The sequence below is a fragment of the Mycteria americana genome, chromosome 2 (assembly GCF_035582795.1).
Source record: "Mycteria americana isolate JAX WOST 10 ecotype Jacksonville Zoo and Gardens chromosome 2, USCA_MyAme_1.0, whole genome shotgun sequence".
Classification (NCBI taxonomy): Eukaryota; Metazoa; Chordata; class Aves; order Ciconiiformes; family Ciconiidae; genus Mycteria; species Mycteria americana.
The window spans coordinates 6,073,080-6,097,253 of NC_134366.1; the positions used below are offsets into that span (position 1 = coordinate 6,073,080).

Here is a 24,174-nt window from a genome sequence, read left to right on the forward strand (position 1 = left end):
GGAAGAGTACCGCTAAATGATTATTGACTTGGGAGTTGGGGTCTGTCCAAGACCTGGTATCCCATGAGGTTGTCTCTGAGAAACAAAGGGATCACATGCCGCTGTTCACATTGCAAGAAGGAATTGCTAGATACTGTCTAGCCTGGTCCATGGGTTTCCCCTAGGTCTGGATAGTCCATGGCTATCCAATTCTTTTATCACAGGTCCCCTGTGTAACTTCATCAAAGTTCACAGACCTCCCCCCATGCCCCATGAATTAACTAACAACTTCAGGGCTCCAGGAAGGAAGCCATTTCTTGGAGGATACTTAAAAGAACAAAAATGACGGGGGAAAGCGTGTTCCCCTCCATACTGGCATGGAGATTGCTTGTATTGTAGCGCCTGTTGGCAAAGCTTCTCTGCTTCCCAAAGGGAGAATGGAAAGCTGGAACACAGTCTTGGAGTAGAGAGACAGGTGTCAGTGGAAAAAAAACAAAGCTTTTGTTCTTCTTGACTGTGTTCATCTGAATGGAAAATCCAGGCAAGGAGACTGGAGAGCCCGCAGTTCACAACACCAGGTCTCCTGTTTTCTAATTTTGGAACAAAGTACTCCTCACCACTGCTCTTCCTAAACACCCCCGTTACACGTATTTTCAGAGGATGATTTCACGAGGTCTGACAGAAGCAGGGACTGAGCAGACGTACATGCAGAATCTAAGAAGGAGAAACAACTGTGTAAGTAAAAAACTATCATCCTTTATTATCAGGGTAGACTACAGAATGAATGCAATCAGCACTATTTTAGAAAGCACTGGCTTGAGTATGCAACAGGGTTTGTACTCTCCTACAAGAGTGCAAAGGAAATAAAACTGATCTCCCACCATGTGACAGAAAGGGTACGGTGTTGGGTGTAAGGAGGTCTGGGTTCTGGGCCTGAGCAAACTATACGTCCTTTATGGACCTCTGTTTTTCCTGCCTGCTCTCGCTGCCTAGATTGTGACATTTAACAGCTGCGGAGGTGCAGAGTCTGTCATGGTGCTCTTGCCACCACTGCAGTGTTGGACACCTTGCATCCTTTATATCTATGCAAATAGAAAGCTGGCAGAGACTCACTTGCTTTTAAACCCACTCTTGTTTCGTCATTGGCATATCAAGAGTTTCAGATCTTTTCTCTTCTCTTTATTTATGTGGCAGAGGTTTCTGTTGACTGGAAACCAGCCTTCCTTGCCAATGGGAAATAAACCCTTTTCAGGCAGCAGGGCACCTCTCTCTTGCATGCCCATTAAATAAGACTTCTTTAAGTTGCAATGCAAGTGGGTGGCTGTCTAGCAGCTATGAGTAAGCTACAGGAGGATGTCATTATTGCCAGACTTGGCCCATTTCAATGTCAACCAAGACATTGTGGGGGAAACCTGACTGCAAACAAAAGCGAAGCCAACTGCACTGTTCGTCCTTGTCCAAATGAAAGCAAAGGCAAACAGGGAAGATTTATGAACTGGATTTGTAAAATCCCTCCATTTCTAATACGATAAAGTATTGCTTCTATGGCATATGCATTGCAAGCTAACAACAGTGTTTTCCTTGGGTGCGAGCCAAAATTTTGGCTCTACTTTTCTTTCACCAAACATGAGCCGTCTGAGATGAGTCACTGGTTCTTACAGTGGGCTGCAGTCTGCTGAGCCAGGAAAAGGAGCCCTTGTTGCACAGAAAAGGAATCAGGAGATGATATGTCATGTGGGTCACACAGGGAATCGGCATCGTTTCCCACAGCCAGCCAATGCAGATTGCATGCAGAGGACCTGCAAGCCTGGAGGAGACGGAAATAAAGCCAGGAATCCTCAGGACCCACTGGGGTTTGGGTACCACATTTAATGTGGTGAGCATCTAAGAGTCCGTGTGGCTCCACCAAAAGCTCCACTTCAGCATTTCAGGCACCTAAATAAGCTGCAGCAATTCATTTCTGTAAACCTGGATCGCCAATCATCACCAGCTCCTTGCTGCAACACATTAACCCCTTCTCCATCCTCTCCCACCCCAGGAGAACCAGTTACACAAGGGGAGCATGTGGCTGGAGACCTCTGCCAGGGAGCCCAGCAAGGTTTTGGGTTTTTTTTGCATTTCCTCTTATTATGAGAGCTGTCAAACAAAGAAAAAGGATCCTGAGGGACAATTCAGTCAGTAAGGGATGTATGATCACTGCTGTCTAATATTGACTTACAGAAACTATAGGATGAGGCAAGCCTTTTCACTTCGGCTGCCACAGTCAGTACTGGAAGTCAAAGATTAATTACTGCTAATTTACAGCTCACTTTTTGTTAGTCAACAGGTGAGCGACCTATCCGCAAAGCTGGCTCACATGCTAGTGGGGAAGGGTGCGGCCATATCGCAGCCTTGGCACTTACAGGATAAATAGTAATCAATATTAATAGTCAGAGCCGGGCAAGCGGTGCTCCTTGCAGGGGTTTCACCGTGGCTGTGTCCCAACACAGCGGCACAAATGGGGCTGCGCTTCTGTGTGAGGTGGTTCCCAGCTGCTGTTATGTGGACGATAAAGAGATTATCGAGGTTAAAAAAAAACCCACAAATTCAGCAGTAAGTGGGCTCTGGTGAGAGGCTGCCACGGAAAGGTGCGGGGACCTCAGACCAAGGGAAACGGGCCTCCTGTCCCGCCGCCTCCTCTGCGCCCACACAGCCCCCACCGACGCCGCTGAGGGCTCCTCCCCGTCCCGCCTTCCTCGGGACGCGGGACGGGACCTGCCCGTCCCACGGGCCCGCAGGGAGCCGGAGGCGGGACCGCTCCTCCCTGGCGGGGCGGGCTGAGGGAGAAGCGGGGCGGTGAGGCGGGAACGGGCTGACGGGGAAGCGGGGCGGTGAAGCGGGAATGGGGCGGGCTGAGGGTGAAGCGGGAAGGGGGCGGGCTGCGGGGGCCGGGCCGGGCTGAGGGGGCAGGGCTGAGGGAGGACAGAGCCGAGCCGGGCTGAGGGAGGACGGAGCCGGGCCGGGTGAGGCGGGACCGGCCCCGTCGAGGCACCATGTCGGGGGCAGCTAGGACGGCCATCTGCCTGCTGCGCTGCGACCTGCGCACCCACGATAACCAGGTAGGGCCCGGCCGGCGGCCCCCCGGGTATTTCTTTAGAAATAACCTTGGGTAGGCTGGGGAGAGGTGCACGCTGCATCCTGCCCCCGAGAGCTGTCACGGCCCTCTCTGTGTTTCTAGGTGCTCCACTGGGCTCAGAGCAACGCAGATTTCGTTATTCCCCTCTACTGCTTCGACCCGCGGCACTACCTGGGCACCCACTGCTACGGCTTCCCAAAGACAGGGCCCCATCGGCTCAGGTTTTTGCTGGAAAGCGTGAAGGATCTAAGGGAAACGCTCAAGAAAAAAGGAAGGTAGTTGAGAAAGCACCGTGCAAATAACACATCTATTTTTATTTTCTTTCTCTTTTTCAACACATATTTGTGCTGTGAGTCAAATCATGTCAGATACTCTTGGCTCTGATGATGGCTCATTTCAGAGAGCCACAGCCCTTCTGTTTGTTAGATACAGTAAGGTCCCATACGTAGCCCCTGTTCAGATGACCTGCTGTGGCATCTGCAAGGGAGTGAAGAGCCATCTAGGCTGCACGCCATTCGAGCTGTTGCTTTCTTGAACTCAGATACCACAGATAGGCTCAGCCTTGAGCGCTTTGCCCAGAGTCCTGACGACTGGAGACATGAATGGCACTCTTCCGAGATGTAGGCAACAACGCTAGCCACTGTGACATGCGTCCTTCCTTGTCCCTAGCAAGTTTTCCCTAGGAGTTGGCTTGAGACAGACCATCATGGATCCTGGCTTGTGAGACTGGAGAGTTAGGTTTGCTCATGCCCTGTCCTAAACCCAATCTCTTTGGTAGGCTACACTGTGGGAAGGGGGTCTTCAGGGATTCTTCCTTCATTATGTCTTTAGAAACCATAACTGGGGTAGACCAGGGCCTGAAGGTCTACATGCTGAAGAATCCCATTACCAGATAACATCAGGTTTTGCTTAGCCAAAGATGACAGCCAGCCTGTCTTCTCCCAGAGCAGCCTAACAGTGGTAGTAGAAGCAAGAGGAATGGCTCTGGGTTTGCAGTGCAGCGTGGACCGTGCAGATTGTGAATGTAATAGGAGACTGAAAGAACTGATCAGTGGGTATCCGCACCCACACCCTGCAGTGAACAGATTCAGAGCTGCTTGAATGCTGCTGTGCTGTTGTCAGTGGCTGATAAGAGATTGGTCTTCTGCAGTGAGAGATGTGTGGTTGCGAAGAGCCACACTAAGACCTAGGCTCCATTTCCACAACCATGACATATCTTCTTAATGCAGTGGTAGACAGAAATCTCCTCCACGTCCAATCTGTGGTGTTCCCTGTGGGCAGCTTGGTCTCTGCTTTTCTGTGGGATATAAGGGGAACAGCTCTCTCATCAGCACCCCTTGCTCCTGCCTTCTTCAGACCCAGCCCATCTTTGAAGAAACTTTTCAGTTATGCTTTAAATTATTCTGGCAGAAACACTGTATTACCCCTTCAATAAATTCTTCGCCAGCACAGGCCTCTGTTAGATGACACAGTAGTGTGTGCATGTGTCTGTGTGAGAGAGAGAGAGACAGGGGAAGGGACAAAGTCACGTATGAGGCTCCTCACAGAACTCTGCACCCATGTCTGACCAACTTTCTCACCACAGCTTCTCTTTTGGTCTGGTGCCCTGGGTACACAGCTGGGAAGTTGGTGAGGTTGCAAGGTGGGAGGGAAGTTTTCTTGACTCTGTTACGAACACAGAAAGTGGAAAGGGGTCTGCCCATAGGCCACCACTACCTGTGAAGGGGATTGAAAGAGGAATTAGTTCTTGAATCTCAGCCTCATTGTGTGAGGATGAACAGATCTGACAGATGTACTTTTAGGTAACAGCCTGGCTTTCTGCCCAGTCAGCCTTTCTGAGGCATCCGGGGTGGTAGAAATGTGTTTGACACAACCTCAGCCCCAGAGGCTTACAGACTGTGTTCATTGGGTCCTAAAAGATGTAGGCTAGTCAAATCCTGTCTCCCTGCCTCCACATGCTGTCCGTGCTCCGTAGAGAACTAGTACACGGGTGCCTGGGCCAGAACTAGGGCCTCCTGTACACATAAATAACAAACCTAACATCAAACCTAATTCAGGCCAATATTTTGTGTTTGCAGTACTCTGGTTGTGAGGAAGGGGAAGCCAGAAGATGTGGTCCGTGATCTGATTACTCAGTTAGGCTCTGTCAGTGCTGTGGCTTTCCATGAAGAGGTAAGGGAAGTATTTGAGTGACATTGTGAAAAGATAAAATTAGGTTGTGGAGGTTTCTTCCACAACCAAATGGTGATGCAGATCCTGTGTGTTCAGAGCCTTTCTTGTCTGTGGTATTGTTCACCTTGGGGAAACTGGCTAGCTCCTGGGATGGGGATGGTGTAGCTGTCTGGGTGGGAGTCCTTGCTGGATGACAGCAGCTCTTTGTGACTGATCACTTGCAAGTCCTGTGTCTTGAGGAAGAGGAGTTTCCGGCAACTGGCATTTTAGATCAGCTGAGTCAATTTCTCCTTCTGTTTGCATCAAGCTGCCTTTTCCTGGCACCTTCCTTGCACAGGGAGCTAGCTGCCAGGGGGCATAGTGTATCGAGTGTAGAAAAGGCCCATGGTGAGTTGACAGCACCCGTATTTAGGCAGTTGCCCACCAGTGTGTTGAAGAATGAAACACGAGTCCGGTCTCGGACTGCTGATGGGGTTCGCATGTCACGGACCTGTCTTCACTGAGCTAAGTAAGTGGTTTGATCCAGAGCCTGCTGAATTCAATGGAGGGCTCTGGATCTGAACCACTGGGCCTGGAGGCTTTGTGTACACACACACATACATATATATATACATAGATGCACTCAGTATTAGGAGAGTCTGGGCCTCAGAGCTGGCTAATGCAGGAATCACTCTGTGACCTGCACTGCAGGTACTCCTGTTGCCAGGCCTACAACCCTTGTAACTTGACAACCTACACATCCCATAGTGTCTTATGCCATGCAGCACTAAGAACAACCACAGAGGATCAGACAAAAGGCCTCATCTAACTCCATAGCCTTTTTCCTGACAGTGACCAATAACAGATGCCCAGAGAAGACCATAGGAGCAGGACAAATCTGTAAAGATACTTCCCCTGCATACTTTCCCAGCTTTCCAAGAATCTGTGGCTCAAGTACTTCTTGAAACAGGAATGCTATCCTGATATGCAATAACCCTCAGTGGATTTCTTTTAAATGTATTTGCCCAGATCTGCAACGTCCTACATCAAGGAGTTCCTTATTCTGGCATTGGCACTACTAATGGAGAGTGAAAACACTTGTTGGGTTTGGCAGAGGAAAACACTCAGACATTGTCGGTGTACAACTCTCTCTAGAGGGATGAAGCTAAATGTGGAGATGAGGGAGGAGGGCAAGACCAGGGACCAGAGTCTGTGTGCATGTGGGAGCTGAGGCCATGCAGCCATGGCCTCGCTGCATTTTGTTCTCCCTAGGCCACACAGGAGGAGCTGGATGTGGAGAAGGGGCTGTGCCAGGTGTGTAGTCAGCACGGGGTGAAGATTCAGACATTCTGGGCATCCACGCTGTATCATCGGGACGACCTTCCCTTCAGGCCTATTGCCAGGTGGGCTGCTCCATGGTATCAGTTACTCCTCCACTGTCGCATTTGTTTCCCACTCCAGTGAAGTGCTCGGGAGGGATCTTAGTCATCCGGTCCCGCAGGGAAGGGACCCATTAGTCCATCTGCATTTATGGAACAGTGCTGTCATGCTCATACACATCAAGGGGAAGGAGCACATTCATCCCTCTGTACTAGTTGGATTTACACTCTGATATGCATAAAGCCGAGGGGTTTGTTTGACCATTTATTGAGGAACTGATTTCTCTTTGCCCTTCTACCAGCACAGTGTGGATACTCAGTCTGCAGTGCCTAGTCCTTGTGATGTTGGACTAGATTGCTCTGTTACTTCATCTGGCTAAATGCAGCTGCTTGTGACAGTAGCCCTTTGCCTGTGGACTCTTCATGGCTCCCTCAGTAGTCACTTGAGGTGTAGTTGATGGAGTTGAGTGATTCATGGTATCCTATAGAAAATTTATAAAATAGAGTCAGGCCATAAAAATGCCTGTTTGTCTCCATTGACTGAAAAGGCAGTGGGACGTTGCACATTTTTATTGAGGTCAGCCTTGTGGGTAATCAGAAATTAGGTGAGATAAATCTGACCCTCATGGATTGCCCCACCAGGACACACCTTAAATTGAAAAGGCACCATTTGCATCAGAAGCAGAAAGAAATAGAGTGAAGGAATGAGCTCCCTCTTGCTGCTAGCCCCAGGGGCATCTGCCTCTTGTGCCCGGTGATGTACAAACATGCATCACAATTATGAAATCAGCCCTCAGGAGAGCACAGCCTAAAAAGCTAACCCTCCCTCTGTGGAAGCGATGTAGTGCTGTGTGAGGGGCCAGGGTAGCCATTCTGCGGAGATCTGACTGTGGTTTAATCTGTGCAGGTTGCCCGATGTCTACACCCATTTCCGAAAAGCGGTGGAATCAGGGGCGAAGGTCCGGCCAACCCTGTGCATGGCAGATCAGCTAAAGCCTCTGGCTCCAGGGGTGGAAGAAGGGTGTATCCCTACAATGGAGGATTTAGGACAGAAGGGTAAGAAAACTCAATTTGGCAGTTGCTCCCATGAAATCCTACTTAGAGATGTTTCTTACTGAGAATCAAAACATGGAAGTCTCCCAAAGGCAGTGGTTGCCCTTCAAACTGTAATTAACCCTCTGTTCACTCATACAGCAAACGAAGGTAAATTCCCTGCGTGGAGGAGCTGCCCTGCAGCTGGGTAGAACACATCCTCTTAGTCAGTAATTTTTAACATGTTTCATGTGGCCCTTGTTTTAAAGGAACATCAGGGCACAACCTTTTATGTCCCCAAAGCAGACATCCCTACGGCTGAACATCCCTAGATTTTAAGCTCCCAACCTTTGAGATGCTTTCCAAGAGGGTAACAAGGTGATGGTGTTTTCTGTGGCAGATCCTGTGACTGATCCACGAACAGCCTTCCCCTGCAGTGGAGGAGAGACGCAAGCTTTAACGAGACTGCAGTATTATTTCTGGGACACGGTAACTCTTACATTTCCTTGTCTGCATCCTCCCCCTTGTACATACAGCTGTGCAAGTGGGTGAGGCTGCAATTTCACTTCCTAATAATATTTCCTTAGCTCCTGTATAACACTTTACAAAGGAGGGAATTAGCATTATTGCAGTTTTTCAGAGGCAAACTAAATCAAAAAGAAGTCATCTAGGAACTGGGAATGTAAGCCAAATACTTTGGAACCTAGATTAGTGGCCATCCCTCTTAAGTCTTTTTTTCCATCAGCTTTTGGGAATTGGGACAATTTTTTAGCTCCTTTACCTTGATTTGCCTCTTCTACTCTCCTGTCCCACGTCATCAGCAATGTAGTTCCTCCATTTTGGAGGAGTTAAAGTGGCCTGAAGGGCTACCATTGCAACTGGGGTGAGGAACAACCGACCCAAGCTGCTGCCCACAGTTAAAAATAGTAGGAGGTTCCTAGTAGTCTGGTTTAAAAACTTGCAGCCAAGAATTACAGCTACTTCTTGCTCACTCACTTTGGTGGAGTGAAGCTGCTGCTGACTGCATTTTGTCTGTGCATCCTGACCGTTTTTGAACGTTTTCCTGGTCTAGTTTGAGAAAGTGCCTTAAATTTGCCTTGTGTGAATTTAGAGGAAGACACGTGTGCTGATTTCCAACAGCATCAGATCCTATGCAGCTTTGTAGATAAAGGGGGTAAAATCTTTCCAGCTGAGATGGGTTAAGAAGTGTGCTGTGTCCAGTGCACTCACTGGGACAGCCCCCAGGGGATTCTTTCAGCTGTGCTACAGAAGTTCCTGCATTCCCTTGCTGTTGGGGAGCATTGTTGTGGTTTAATGTCAGTGAGCAGCTCAGCCCCACACAGCCGCTCCCTCACTCCACCCCAGTGGGATGGGGGAGAGAATCAGATGGGTAAAAGTGAGAAAACTCGTGGGTTAAGGTAAAGACAGTTTAATAGGTAAAGCAAAAGCCCCGCATGCAAGCAAAGCAAAACAGGGAATTCATTCACTCCTTCCCATGGGCAGGCAGGTGTTCAGCCATCTCCAGGAAAGCAGGGCTCCATCATGCGTAACGGTGACTTGGGAAGACAAACGCCATCACTCCGAATGTCCCCCCTTCCTTCTCCTTCCCCCAGCTTTTTATGCTGAGCATGACGCCATATGGTATGGAATATCCCTTTGGTCAGTCGGGGTCAGCTGTCCCAGCCGTGTCCCCTCCCAGCTTCTTGTGCACCCCCAGCCTACTCGCTGGTGGGGTGGGGTGAGGAGCAGAAAAGGCCTTGACTGTGTGTAAGCACTGCTCAGCAGTAACTAAAACATCCCTGTGTTATCAACACTGTTTCCAGCACAGATCCAAAACATAACCCCATACTAGCTACTATGAAGAAAATTAACTCTATCCCAGCCAAAACTAGTACAAGCATGCATAGCTTCTACTCTTGGTCAAGCATTAATACAATCAGTGCTGGAAAACCTGTTCCTTCTTTTTTGTTATGCGAATATTGTTTTCCCTGGTGAGCTAGAACAGCCCTTTAGCAGTTGTAACCTGTGCAGCGAAGGGGATCAAGGAGAGATCAGGCTTCCCTATGTCCTCTGCATTGTCAATGGAGTGCCCAGAAAATGGAACATCTGCACCCTACTGTAAGTGTGGGTGGCCCAGAAATAACAGTGATCAGAATTCCTGCAGCCGAGTGTTGGGTGCTGTCAGACACTGTGGTTCTCAAGCCCAAACAAGCAGCCACATGGACAAGGGAACCGACCACCAGTCCCACTGGTGCTTGTAAGTGGATTATTGATCCAGAGTCAGACGGGTACGGGCAGGGAGCAGCACAGCCAGTTTCATAGTGCTCGTAGAAAGAGATGTGCTGCAGGCTGAAGCGGGGAACGTAGCTTGTGACACGCATCCCAGAGCTATAATGAAAACTGCTGGCCTGATTAATTCCTGTGCACTGGAGGCAGTAATTTGGCAGCTCTGTAATCCTTGCAGGCAGCCATGAGAGGGAGCCCAGCCCTGCCAGATTGCCCTGGCTCCAGTATGAAAGAAAGCATATTTAGCAGGTTGCACGTAAAGTATTAAAACCTTTTGTTCTTTTGCTTGCACAGAACCTGGTTGCATCTTACAAGGAAACTCGGAATGGACTGGTGGGAATGGATTACTCAACTAAATTTGCACCATGGTAAAGATTTTTGTTGTGAGACTGGAAGCTCCTTCTCTGTTCCCATCCCAAACTGATGTTACCTGTCTGCTGAGTGCTCAGTGGGCATGGGTAGGGCTCTAGGTGTGATTCCCTTGCCCTTTTTGTTGGGGTAGAGCAGCCTCAGAGTTGCTCTTTATTGCACTTCCAGGCAGTGGTTTGCCGGGAACATTCTTGCAATTAGGAATTGCTGAAGTGTAGCAATACTGTTCCAAGAGCCCAGTGTGCTGGGAGCAGCAATGTGGACGGGGCACTGGAGAGACACACAACTTGTCTTTGGCTTTGTGTATCTGGGGTGGTCAAGAGCGGCCAGGGAAGAAGTGTACTTCAGCGTGTTGATGGGGCTGTAGCAGAACTCGATCCAGTCCTGGTTTGCTGAATACTGTGGGGCAAGTCACATCACCTCACTGCCATTCCGTTTTTCTGTGGGGTGAAGAGACACTTCTGATTATTCCTATTTCAAAAGGATCTCTTGTTTGGGTAAATCTAATTAGGCGTTTTAGTCTCCGGTGCTGGAGGGGGCAGAGTTAATTCTGGACTGAAACTGCACAATCAGAACTTGGTTCAGTCTAATGCTGAGAGCATCTGGAGCGTTTTCCCCACAGAATTGCAATACGAAACAATTTTTTGAGGCTGTTGCAGGTCGGGATTTCTTATTTTCAACGGCTTTGTGCTTCAGTGGTTGCAGTGGATGGCTCCACCTGGTGGCACTGGGGGATCCCAGGACCCCTGGCACGGCAGAAGTTCTTTATCTGTGGTGGTCTCCACTCGAGTTTTTCGAAGCTGGCCATTTGCCCAGAGCAGACGGTCCTGATCTGCCTGCCCCAAAGTGTTCCTCTGTCAGATAATCAAAATCAGAAGTCAGTGGCATAACTGCAAATCAAGCAAAAGTTTTCAGACAACAACTCTAAACACAAAACTGCCCCTCCACCCCCTTTGCACAGACATCAAGCTGTCAGTCCTGCATTGCATTCAGGACTTCATTCTTCTGCCTTCAGGCTGGCGCTGGGCTGCATTTCACCTCGATACATCTATGAGCAGATCCGGAAGTATGAAAAAGAGAGAACGGCAAATCAGAGCACATACTGGTATGTCCCTGCACGATCACTGTGGCTTGTTTTCTCTGAAAAGGAAACAGGCATCTCGCACACAGGAGAGAACGATTTGTTAACTTTCTTCTTAATTAATGTTTGTTTTTCCTGTGCCTGCTCTCTAGTTCCTCTGGGTTGCATTGCAGTTCTGTCTCAGTATGGATTTATTAGTCTGCCTTTGACATCCAGAGGCTTTAGGCACTTTATAAGTAAAGATTATTAATGCTAGTTGTCATTATTATTGCTGGGAAATTGTGGTTCATGCTTTTTAAATCCGATCTCTGTAAATCATCACCATCCCTCTCTGTATTGTTATTATGGGCTAGATGAGAAGGAAGAAGAATTATTTATAAATAAAAGCCAAAGGTTTTCTCGCACCAAGGATATGAGCAGAGTTTCACCCAAAAAGCTCAGTGACTGTGCGACTTGTACGAATCACATGGTGTCAGAAGGACCTCTGGCCACAGTCCAGCAAAAGGCCCCATGCTGGCTCCAGCTGCTTGACCATGACCACAACACCATAGCAAAGGGGAAGAGGGGACTGGGAAATGGGCTTAATGCATCCTGCCTTGTCACCCGTGCTCTTCCTCACCCTGCCGCTGGCTGCTTGCCTGCCTCCAGGTTGTTCTGAAGGAGTCTGAGGGACAGTTGAGGTCAGTGTACCCATCCCTGGGATGTCCTTGAACTTGCTCATGCACTCTGATCTGCCCAGACACTGTGAATTACAGCCTGGTAGGGAGCTCTTATGGAGAAGCAGGTTCATGTTAGAGCCTGGCCTAACACTAGACCTGAATGGGAAAAAACCCAAACCAGAAAGTCTGTGCAAACTGTAGAACTATGTTTTTGTATTGGTTTGTTACATTTGCAACACGTCAAACAGCACAGTGGTTGGTGAAGAACAGGCAGAACGTTGCCAATAATTCTGGCCAAAATACTCAATTTCATTAAAAATCGAATGACAGATAAAATATCGGCCTTTTGCCTGTTGAAGTGTATGCTTTTTTTTTCTTCAAAGACAATTAAAAGAGGAAAGATTTCAAGAAATGAACATACTCATGTTCTTCTGTCTAATAGGCAGCCAGCCTGCCTGCAGCTGGGGTGCCATGGTGATCCGAGCATTTTAAAGTGATAAATAATTATAAAAAAAAAAGCTGTCAAGCTCCCAGGCACTGCAGTCAATTGTACAGTGAAGTACAGGTCATGGTGGCTGCACGAGGGACTGATTGAACCTCAGTATCATGACACTAGTTTTTAGCATTTGGACAGTGTCCTGTTTTGTAATCAGATTTTCCAGAAAGATCTTGTAAGCTTAAACATCAGCTAAGCAGAATATTTCCAATATGCCAGAGAGCTGAAGCAGGTCTCAGAGGCTGAGGTGCCATCATTTTATAAGAAGCTCTTTTTATATAAAAGTTTTTATACAAAACTGTCTATTTTCTGCAGGCGTAGCACCTGATCTCATGAGCTAGACCACTGTAAACCCAGTTTTGAAAGGTGCCTTTAAGTCCCTTACAAAGGTTATTGCTTAAATCAAATCAACGCAAAGCTCTTAGGAATGTGCTGATGTGCTTGCTCATGCAGAAGTGTGAAGCTGAATCAGGTCCTCGCCCTGCTCTTTGGAGAATTATATCCCAGTAGGGACGGATTCTCATCTGTCCTGAACAGGTTTCCTGAAATTCTGCTCCTGCACTAGAGTTAAGGAAGGCTTCCCAAGTGATTCATGCAAAGTTTGCTTCACTGTAGTCATCCAGGTGCAAGGTAGATAAGTAGGCTTGGGGCAACAAAGGTATCATTGGAAGGTACGTGAAATTGCTCATTGTGAATAAACCTCACAGTGTTAATGATGGGTTCTATGGAAGCAACATCCTAATTCAGTAATTTTATCTAACCCACAGTAAAATACAGACATGGCTTTGTGTTTTAGGGTCCTGTTCGAACTGCTCTGGCGGGATTACTTTCGATTCGTGGCCCTGAAGTATGGCAAAAGGATTTTCTCATTAAGAGGTGTGTGTGTGGATCACCATATTTGGAGAGGAAAGGTACAATCTTGCAACAGGGGAAGTAAGAGAAGAGGCTGTCGGCACTGTGTTGTACAAGTGTTCTCATAGCGCTTCTGTCACCACCCTGGGATGTTGCTGGGGACTTCCTTTTAGTGCAGAAGTGCCTCAACACCATGGACACAGTGTAGACACTGAGACTTTTGCCCCAAATCTGATTAGATACGGGGAGTAGTATTAACACATGTCAGTGGGAAACAGCAGCACAATAAGAGTAAAGATGCGGTTTCCGGAGACACTCCACCTTTGGAGAGAATCCAGGCTTCAGGCTTGCCCAAGTTCACCAGAGGATCTGGGACAGAGCCGGAACTGACCCAGCAGTGTGAATCCCAAGAAACCAGATATTCTTTCTGCCTTGCACTACATAGGAATCAGAATGACATTCAGCTCCAGACCCAGTCACTTACCTGCAGGTCTCTACATATGAAATGGGGATCTGAACAATCAGTGCAGCAACAAATATCTAGTCCATATAGAGAGGAACCCCTACAGCTGATGCCATGTTGGGTGAGCTGTTCTCCATGTGATGTAGCTACCCACACCTAAGCATACAGCACTGTTTTAGATGCCCTAGGGCAGTCTGCCTGGCATCCAGCTGTGGCTGCAGAGGAGCACATCTCCCTCAGGGCCTGTGTCACATCTGCCAGCCCTATGTGGCTGTTTCGAATGCCCTACAGCATCTCAAATGGCACTGAATGCCAGTGGTGGCCCTAAACCTAGATGTTTGGAGCTAGAGCTGAGTTGTCCCTGCTGCCTCCATTCCACTCTACAGAGGACTGTAATTGCCACTGAACCCCCGCAAACATAAAGTCATCCCCCTCATCTGTTCCTACCCCACTGCAGGAGCAAAGTGTTAGTGGGGGCTTCTGCCAGGTAATTCTGGGTTCAGTATCTGCTACAGAAACGGATTTCACATAAACATTGTCCTGGAGTAAAACTGAATGAGAAAATACCAGCTTGGGCCAGAGCACATCTCTGGCCACTTGTGAGGTCTGAGTCATTGTTAAGTAAAAAAAAGAGCAAACACCAATGAAACAAATAATCAAAATCCATTAAGGATTGAGCATCCTCCATGTGCATGAGACACCCCTTTGCAACACTTGAAAGGAAGAACAGATCATCTTTGCAGAAGGAACGTGGCTTGTTTGTAATACCACTGAGAGAGCTAGCTTCATCCTAATGTCTTCTGTCAACCAAGGTGCCTCTGGCTGTCATTGTTTTATTAATAACTGCCTACGTCAGCATTTGTCTTCATTAGCAGTTCATTTTTTTCCTCATAGGGCTTCAAAGTAAAGAGGTCCCCTGGAAAAAGGACCTTCAGCTCTTTGACTGTTGGAAAGGTCAGTAGAAACCGCAGGTTTGGTTAAGCGTGCTTTTGGTTTCCACATCTCTGCATGCTAACACGTGCCCTAATGCTGACTCAGACTTATGTAGGGGAACGGTCAGCATGATCAGGCCCTGTCATTTAAACTGTTGTCACCAAACAAGAATCCAACCCCTCCGTTCGGTGTGAGTGCAGGATACTTGGCTTCCCTCTGAGACTGAGCACCACACAGGAGCAGGCCCACCAGGTATCATGAATGGCTGGTACATGCTTTGTGAGATGCACTGCAGTTAGATTTTTCTGCCCAGGTGGGAGTGTTTATGACCTGTTGGTCCCTTCTGTTTAGCCACACAGAGGCTGACCAGCCCTTCTTAACAATGCTAAATTGTTCTTCCAATTGGTTTTGGTTAGAAGGTTAAAACAGCCTCAGAATAAATCACATCTTTCGTTATGCCACAGCCTTTTAATATCCTTGCTTTTCTTTAGCTTTTATCACTTTGTTGTCACATGAATAGCAAGCATAATATCTCAAATTAAAACGTGGAGGGACTACCAGATTAAAGTATCAGGATCAGTGAAATGCACACCTATATATCTTTCTTCACATTAATGCCATGTGTGTCCATTTGCACACAGGTACAATAAATCTTTTCCTTAACAATAGACAAGGCTCTCTACTTTTCAGGTGCTAACCCTTGGGGACTTGTCTAATACATTCCTCTCTGCTATTAGTCACCTGTCAAGAATCTTTCTGTTCTTGGCCCATCTCACTATTGTGTGTATATTTATTTTGCTCTGCAAAATTCCCTGTAAGCCACCCGATTCATTGTTTTTCCAGTCTGGAGATTTTTCTGTTCCTTGTTATTTTCTTGCCAAAAATTCTCCTCATTTTAATTTTCAGCATAATTTCCCATTTAATTTCCAGCGGTTCTTAGTGGCCGCACGCCAGCTAAACCTCACTGAAATCTCTCCCTGCCACTGTACACTGGCACTGTCGTACCTGCTTGGGTGGCTGTGAATGCATGACCACAGGGTGGTTTATGAGCATCCAATAATGTCATCATATCCCAGCGCTGTCTTTTGTCTCTGCAGAGGGCAAAACCGGGGTTCCTTTTGTCGATGCCAACATGCGAGAGCTGGCTGCGACGGGCTTCATGTCTAACAGAGGGCGGCAGAATGTCGCCAGCTTTCTCACCAAGGACCTGGGTCTAGACTGGAGGATGGGGGCAGAATGGTTCGAATACCTGCTGGTAAGCCTGAACCCTTTGTGTATCTGGAGTTCTTTGTGCTCCCTGCCCTGCGTGACAGACAGGAGGACAGCTCTGCCTAATAAGAAAGGATACAGAAGATGATCAGTAATTTTCAAGCTGATATCTACTTCCCAAAGCTCCCGTAAGAAAAGGGAATCCATCAACCAAGATGTAGTTAGGAAGTTTGCAATGATAGTTTTGATCCTCCATGTAGGGTTTTAGCCAGAGATCTGTCACACTTGAGAAAACTTTCAAGCATAAATTATGTTAACAGTGTTCTGATTTGCTCACCCCAGAGGCTGGGGAGGAGGACAGCCCAGAAATAGAACATAAAAAGAAATGTGTTCTGGCCACTGAAGCCAGTGTTGGCACAGCATCTTTGCGTTGATCGCTGTGGACAGGGAATTCATCTAGTCAAGAACAGGCGAGTATGGACAATAGCTGGGTCAGCTTCCAGAGAGCTCCACCCCGGCTGGAGGCATCCTTCTTCATTCTGGTGAGTCACAGGCCTCTCTGCTAACCGGAGCACCCATTCATTTCATATGCCAGTCAGCAGTCATGCAAGCGCAGTTTAATAGCCGGGCTGCCTCTCCGTCCTCAGCCCCCATAGATTCTTCCTAGGAAGGTCTGAACAGGCTGGCAGTCCCCAGTTCAGAGGCACGGGCTCTGTGCCTCTGTACAGCTCTGTGTGTCTTTGCTTGGTTGCCGTTATCTCTGGTGATACTCATGGAGAGACCATCAGTAGCACAAAGCTGAGCGGTGAAAACTGAGGCTGAGGAGGTGATAATCTGCATTTGTTCTTCACCAGACTGAATGGTACAGATTGAAAAAGACTAATACCAGCCTCACGTTAAAGATCTTGTCTGTAGGATCAAGAGGCTATTGGTAATCAGGAAATTTTCTACTCACTAGGATGGCTGGAGCTACAGAGAAAGCCCAGTCACCTCGCCATTATCTGCAAGTAAAAGAGCCTTTTTTGTGAATGTAACTTTTTTTTGAGCTTCCTTGGAGCTCTGCTCTGACACGGCTTTGGCTGCAGAGATCTACAAGAAGATCTGGCTGCTCTTCCCATTGCTGTGTCTCACACCAGTGCTGTGAGCAGTGGTGGGCTTGCACTGCAGGACTTCTGCAGGATCCTTCAGAAAGTGGTTTTGGTAGCTCCATGCAGCGATGCTTTTCCAGATAAGAGCGAGAGCTCCGAGCACATGGCACAGAGAACTTGTATCAGAAGAGTGGTGGCCTTATCCTTCATGTCCTGGCTGGAATTTGGGATGGAAAAATCTTACCTTGAGTGCATTTCTTTTGCAGTTTTAGTGGGTTGTATAAGATAGCTGATACCCTGCATGCCCTGAGCTTCGTAGCAGTGACTTGCCAAGCAGGGGCTGCATTTCAGTACGGATGATCTAATTCCTGTAGCCTGAGTGCATTGCATGGGACACACAGTGGCCCTCCAGAAGCATGGTACAGCACACGCAAAGGCACAAACACATCTGTGCATGCCTGTCCTGCAGAGTCAGCCACTGGGGCCGTTGTGAATGTTTTGTAGTATCTGGCTTTTGATGGCATCTATCAGCGATGGCCTTCAGAGCAGTTCACAAAGGTGACTTCATTTCACAGAGAGGGCAGCTTGCTTCATGTACAGGCAAGCCTTGTACTCAAAGTCACCAGCTGATTGAGAGCTGTGAGTCAGGAATTGAGGCTTTGACGGGCAGGCAGCCCTGCCTTCCTCAGATGGGAGCTTGGTTCACTTTGCAGTCAGACTCAGAGGGCCATGGAAGATTCCAGGTCCTGTTCCCCAAATGAGGAAGACCTGGAATGTCTCACATGAGAAAGATGCTCCCTGGGTTACTTACCTTTATTCACAGAGGCATGACTGTTAGCAGCCTTGCTGGAAGCAGGATTTAGCACTCTGCACCCTTTCATCTCGGGAAGCCCCAGATGCTGACTGCCACTGTAGGTTGGTGTGGCACAGGCCGATCCTTGTGTCCTCCTGTCCCTGCCTTTCAGCATGTGTCACACTGATATATTGCTAGACAGCTCTGTTACTTTAACCTGGTGGCGACAGCTCTGTTACTTTAACCTGGTGGCATCCCCAGAGAAACATACAGGAGACACCAGTTTGATGGGGGAGATACGGCTGTAGAATGGTAGAGGCCAGTACAGAACTGAAACTGGTCTCACTTGCCTTTAAAAAGTGAAAGCAATGCGTATTTCATCTCTGACACTTCCAGCAAAGGCCCACTGAGTCTTTGCACGTGCCTGCAAAGAAGAGGGTGTTTGTTATCCACACCAGGCGGGCAGGGAGACTAAGGCAAGCTCTCTGCAACCCGCTGAAGCCAGGGGAAAGGCCAGAGGCCTCTGGTGTCCTGAACAGAGAATATCTCAGCTATGATTTCATTCACAGGGTCAGGCCCCAAGGAAAGGGAGAGAAACAAACATAAGAGAATGCCAGGAAGGGGCAAGGCTGAGGGGGAAATGAGCCTGCCTCCTTCAGTCCCCCTTGGATTTGCCCTCACCTCCCACACATGCTTTCCTGCATGTTAATCACACAATCAGGCCTCCGATGGCATCTTTCTTCCCCTCCTTATCTCACCAACTGGAGGAAGCGCTGCCGGGAAGGGGAAGCCTGGTGCACAGTGAGCGTAGCTGGCTATTGATCACCCTGACCCCAGCTCTCGGCTGGCTTTGCAGAGAAAGGGGAACAGCCCATTCCCCTGTGCCTTCTGCCATCTGGGTGTGTTAAGCTCCTCACTTTAAGAAGTGGCTGAGATTTTGGAAACATCACCTGACAGTGCAGCTGCAGTGAAGGGAGAAGAGCCCTGAACCTGCTTAGTGACATGTCTTTGCAAACTCTTTCTGCTGCAGCTGCCAGCACTATGCTTTCGCAATGCGAACACCTCTCCTAGGAACGCGCAGAGATCCCACGCCCTGTTTGCTATCACTGCCACTCCCCTCCTGAGCTAGGCTGAAATTGTCCTGCCACTGGAAAGCTTCTGACGTTGGATTTAAGCCACCCTGCCCAGCTGAAGAGCACTCAGACTGAACCATGTTCTGCTCTCATTTGTGCCTGTTTCAGGAGCCTTGCTCCATTTTACATAAGCATCCTTGGGAGCTTTTTATTTGTTTAGATGTAGAATAGCTTGATGATGTGCAGCCTACTGAGTACATCATGAGAGCTCAGCGTTTCCCGTAGTAAAGCACCTCTCTCTGCCAAGTCCCTGTAAGTTGAGGCTTACTGCCTGATGAAGGTCAAGTATAGCAGGGAAAAAAATGCAGTGTTTGTATCGATTGCATCTTCATACGCTCTGTGTGGTCACGCCGTACAGTCTGAGTTAGACTTTTCTCCAGTCAGCCTAAGAAGATCTGCAGTGATGATTTTGTTAGTCTGTGGTCTCTGGGTAACTGGTCAGGAAGAATTTTCTGTCGTATTTGAAATGTACTGGGCTACTGTTTCTTGGAATATGAGCACTCAAAAGCTAGAGCTAGCTGTCATGAAGTCTGGCCAGATGATGGCAGAAAGAGAAGGATTTTTTTAAAAAAAGGAAACTGAGAAAGAGAGGGACTTTGGTTGGACTTTTACCTATCTCATTGACCTAAGGACCACGAAGTGAAGTAGCTTGGGAATCTGATCCCAGCTGTACAAAACAGCCATGCAACATGGTCCTCTTCTGAGGCAGATGGCTGTACCTACATGGGAGAGCTCTGACTACCCCAGCATGGCCAGACTGATTCCCACGCAAGGAATTCTCCCCTTGAGATAAGGGGTGGATGGGGAGAGAAGATTCACCAAGGGCCGGCCCAGCATTTCTTACTGTTTTCTTCCTCTGTTCTCAAGGTGGATTACGACGTTTGTAGCAATTACGGCAACTGGTTATACAGCGCTGGTATTGGCAACGACCCACGGGACAACAGGAAGTTTAACATGATTAAACAAGGCCTGGATTACGATGGCAATGTAAGTCTTGTTTGGCTGTCTTACAATGAAGAGTGCAGCGAAACATATGCGATAGTTTCAGGGAACAGAGGTCAATCTGCTCTGTGGATACTGCTGCAAAACCAGTTCTGTGATCTCCTTGCCAACAGTCAGGCAGGTTCTGCATTGTTTTACAGGAAGATCTGACATTTACGGTCTGCTACTGTCCCCAAAGAGGCTGGCGCTCTGTATGCCCTCCCTGCCCTGCTGTTGGTCTGTGTGTTTAAGTGTTTCATCACCATTTCTTCCGGGTAACAGCCACATCCCATCCATATCTCACACAGCCATTTCCTTGAGCACAGAGCAGCTTCTTGGAGAACCCAGAAGTGACAGGAGAGATGGAGCTGCTTGCATGGCACCTTGGGAGGTCCTGGAGAGTAGATTAAACCTGTGACTCCTCTGACTATCCTCTGTAAGTGGTGGGAGCAGATAAATCGCCCTTTCCATGTGCTTAGCCAGTGGTCACATACCGGATTACCTGTTTCCACCCTGTTCCTTAGCTTCATGGCAAGCTGCGCTGTTGGCTTTCGGCACTGTAGCTGGCAGGACTTAGCAAGGAATCGGAAATTAGTCCAAGTAGGGGATGCAGCAGTAGAGTTAATGGGAGAGATTCAGGGGCAAGGGGGGTTCATCTTGCCCAGCACAAGAGTGTGCAGCTGAGCTAGTCATCCTAGTTTCCTTCAGTCACTGGAAAGAAAAAAGGACTTCTTGTGAGTGACTTCATCTCACTATGTCTTAAATGGAGCAGGTGAACTGTACCAAAAAAGCACCTCTGTCTCCCTCCTCTGCCTGCAGAGTGAGCCTGGGAGAAGAGCTCTAGCATCCAGGTCTCTGCATTTAGGCACTAATTCTGGGTAGAGGGTTTAGCAGGAGGGGCTAAGACTTGACAGAGGTAACTGATGCTGTAGTACACCAGCTTCTTTACCTGGAAATCAGGCTTCTTTCTTTCATATTAAGAAAGACCCTTGCTGGGAAGCACTTACAAGATTGTTACTGAATGGATCCTGTCCTGTTGGTTCTGTTTGCAGGGGGATTACATCCGGCTGTGGGTCCCAGAACTACAGGGTATAAAGGGAGCAGATATCCACACCCCTTGGGCACTGAACAGTGCTGCTCTCTCCCAGGCAGGAGTAACTCTAGGTGAGACCTACCCACAGCCAGTTGTGACAGCGCCGGAGTGGAGCCGACACATCAACCAGGGGCCTGTGAGTACTGGGAAGGCTGGGATGGGGTGGGAGGGCTCCAGGCAGCTGCTCTGTGCCTGTAGGAGTGTCTGTAAATTCTGCTCTTCTTTCTCAGGTATAAATTAAAAAATTGCTTTAATGCAAAGTCACATTACCTCACAGCAGAGGGTGGTCCAGCTCCGCACAGGGACTGTGCAGCCAGGCTTATTTAGCTGTGTCTGTCCTAGTAAACTAAATAGGTCTGTGGCATAAGCCCAAGTACCGACCTCCTGTCACCCAGTTACCTTGTCAGTGTATTCCCTAGCACTATTCTGCCAGGGCCAACAAGCACCTTCCAGAACCATGTCCAAGCACAGTTTGAGGGTACCATGTGCTAAGGACTGTCACAAAAGACGATCTTGACAATGCCACCTACATCGCATGGACATAAACTGTGCCAGGCCAGTTGGCTTTAGGGCTGAAGAATGAACCCATGCATGTTTTGTTTACTATTTTCTAGGTAGCTTTTCTTACTTGGTTTTTTTTTTCCTTCTGGATATACATAGTGCCAGATATACCCGCTGTGGTGAATGATGTAAATTTTAGCTGCTTCTTTATCCCATCAGCCTCGTATAGTCAGCAGGGCTTAGACGGAGAGAGCATGTCCTTCACAGCATCCTTCCCTGCTCTCCAGACCCTGCCTGCCCTGGCAGCCCCAACGGCAAGCAGGGAGGGATGGGGTATCTCCGAAGGCCTCCACTGGCCTAACCACCCCCCGATGCAGACGGACAGAAGGGAGCCAAGGTTGATGCTCAGTTTCCACTCTCTTCATGAGGTGGAAGTAAAAACAACCAACTTCCTACCATGCTTGAGTGCCTCCAAACTGGAGTCAGAAAGACCAGTAAATACTGGCCCTCGCACTTTGCTTTTTGGGTGTATCTATCTCCCCTTTAGAATGGGGACGGATTAAGATGAGGATCCTGCAACATGTCAAGACTTGTATCTGCTGACTGGGCTGCTGTTCTTGGAGGAGATGGGTATGGAAGGAAAGTGCTCTGTAGGTCTGGGTGGGATCAGTGGTGGTGGAGCTGGAAGGGAAGAAATAAATGTTTGTGACCAACAGTTGCGTATTTCAAGGGGTTTTCGGCATTTTGTCTTCCCCCATGCATCCTCCCTGCCTCCTCCCAAGTAAGAAAACTTTGTGGAGGCTCAAATTTAGTTGTCATATATGTTGTTCAATGAAGAATGAAACGTCTCCATTTCAGGTTTTAATCCCAAGGTGCACTACCAAATTTCTCAGGCCAGATTCCTTTGCCACAAGTAGGAAGTTTTGCGGAAGCAAAGCTTTCCGCTTCCAGCCATGCTGTTGAAGGGCCTGGATTATTACCCTGCTGCTTAACAGTGCATCTGAGATCAGAGAAAGGACCCTGTGAAGGAACCCCTCGGTGAGACACTGGTTTGAGGCAGTGATGAAACTTGAACCCAGAAACCACCTCCAGCAGGCAGGAGTTTAATTTTGATCAACTCTCCAGCTCACCTTGGGCTCTGCGGGCCCGCACCGCCACACCGTGCTTGTGCAATTAAACTACTGCTGGGGGGGGGGACTGTTGGTGCAATGTTACTGAGGCCTGGAGAAGAACCTCTCCCCTCAGCCCCCCCAAACTGAGTACCAAAATAAATACCTTTGAAAATACGAGCCCACATCTTACCGGAAACCCTAGTTTCCGAAGTCCAAGCCTAGAGCTGTGCCTGTCAGGCCTCCCCTCCTTTTTGCAAACTTGGGGATAGAAGTGCCATGTGCACACTTTTCTGCATGTCAAGGCTGCTTTGTGATCAGATTCACTCTGCAGCACCAGTAAATACCTCACTGTTTATCTTTCATTTGCAGCAGGGAAGAAGTCCCCATCCCAGGGGCAGGAGAGGACCTGCACACACGCCAATGCAGCACAAGGACAGAGGGATAGATTTTTACTTCTCTCGCAAGAAGGATGTATGATGAAGGCTGTCCAGGTTCGTGCTGGAGAAGCACTCCGTAGGAGCTTTCGCTGCCAAAGATGCCAGGATAACGGTTAATCTCCTTGAACCAAGCCAATGATAGAAGTCTGCCCACAACAAAGTGGGCTCTGCCTTTTCCGTGTTCCCAGGGACGTGAACTGGACGCGGATATTTGTGGATTGTGCATTAGCACTGACCGTGGTGGTTGGATTTTGTATTTTCACTTCGGTGCTTAGGCTGGTGCTGCGAGCTCTTGGGTGGTTCACCTGTCGCTCTCCAGGAGTGGCTGCCCTTCAGTGCTGAGGGTCTGACTCCTGTGGACAGTGCATCACTCTCAGCTCTGTAAAGTCCTTCGGTTGAAAGGGGCTGTCTAACTAATATAAATTAACCAAAATGGCATGGCCTTTCTGCTTGGAGGAGGTGTGGCTGCTTTTCCAGTGCCTCTCGCTTTGCACTGGTGCTTACGGCTGTTACAGCTAAATTTCCACCTCTCTTTACAAACTGGAGCCAATGGTTTATGTGGCAGGTGTTCAGTCAGAACTCTTTCTAGTGAACTTACGCTAATCATCTTTTAAAGATAATCTTACACTTCCATCTTTTAAAGCTTTAAAACTACCTATCATTGTGCAATTAAAAGTTGTGCTACTGGAGTATTTTATCTTTCTCATTTCCACTGATGCAACAGAGATCCATAGACAGAGTGAGACTTCAGAGGACGTTCTTTTATGTGTCTGCTACAGTACTTCAGAGAAACAGTAAACTCCTCTTGAAAACTGCCCTGGAGTCCTTGCAGCCCCCAGGTTGGTTTTGGTCCCAGCCTGGAAGCTGGAAACTGTTCAATTCATAGCCGAGACCCGTGTTTTGTACTCAGCACCAAAAACCAGACTAAAACGGTTCCCTGGCCATTTTAAGCATTTTGTTTTTGTGCAGAATGTTGTACTCGCTGGCTGGAAGAGTTTGGGAATTTGGAGATAGCCGTATTTGTGCTGTTGT

General features: G+C 48.2%; 1 protein-coding gene across 7 annotated transcripts; it reads left to right on the plus strand.

Moving 5' to 3' along the window:
• Positions 1-629: 629 nt before the first annotated feature.
• On the plus strand, positions 630-23,831 carry LOC142405244 (cryptochrome DASH-like). 7 transcript variants are annotated; one of them, XM_075492300.1, is made up of 14 exons: positions 630-714; positions 3,197-3,369; positions 5,173-5,266; positions 6,518-6,648; positions 7,532-7,680; positions 8,057-8,145; positions 10,237-10,310; positions 11,327-11,416; positions 13,344-13,423; positions 14,757-14,816; positions 15,893-16,050; positions 19,886-20,005; positions 21,052-21,228; positions 23,075-23,831. In XM_075492300.1, the coding sequence occupies exons 1-14, from the start codon at positions 640-642 to the stop codon at positions 23,180-23,182; spliced, it is 1,578 nt and encodes a 525-aa protein (XP_075348415.1). In that variant the 5' UTR covers positions 630-639; the 3' UTR covers positions 23,183-23,831. The 7 variants fall into 7 exon arrangements, with proteins under 7 accessions (XP_075348415.1, XP_075348416.1, XP_075348421.1 ...); XM_075492301.1 differs by having other exon boundaries at positions 23,078-23,831; XM_075492306.1 differs by having other exon boundaries at positions 21,148-21,228.
• The last annotated feature ends 343 nt before the right edge of the window (positions 23,832-24,174 follow it).

Excerpts from the sequence above, each read along its gene's own strand:
- LOC142405244 (XM_075492300.1), top strand. The coding sequence starts at position 640 with ATGATTTCACGAGGTCTGACAGAAGCAGGGACTGAGCAGACGTACATG. Across the intron at positions 5,267-6,517 it reads CTGTGGCTTTCCATGAAGAG|GCCACACAGGAGGAGCTGGA; the intron begins GTAAGGGAAGTA and ends TGTTCTCCCTAG. Across the intron at positions 7,681-8,056 it reads GGAGGATTTAGGACAGAAGG|ATCCTGTGACTGATCCACGA; the intron begins GTAAGAAAACTC and ends TTTCTGTGGCAG.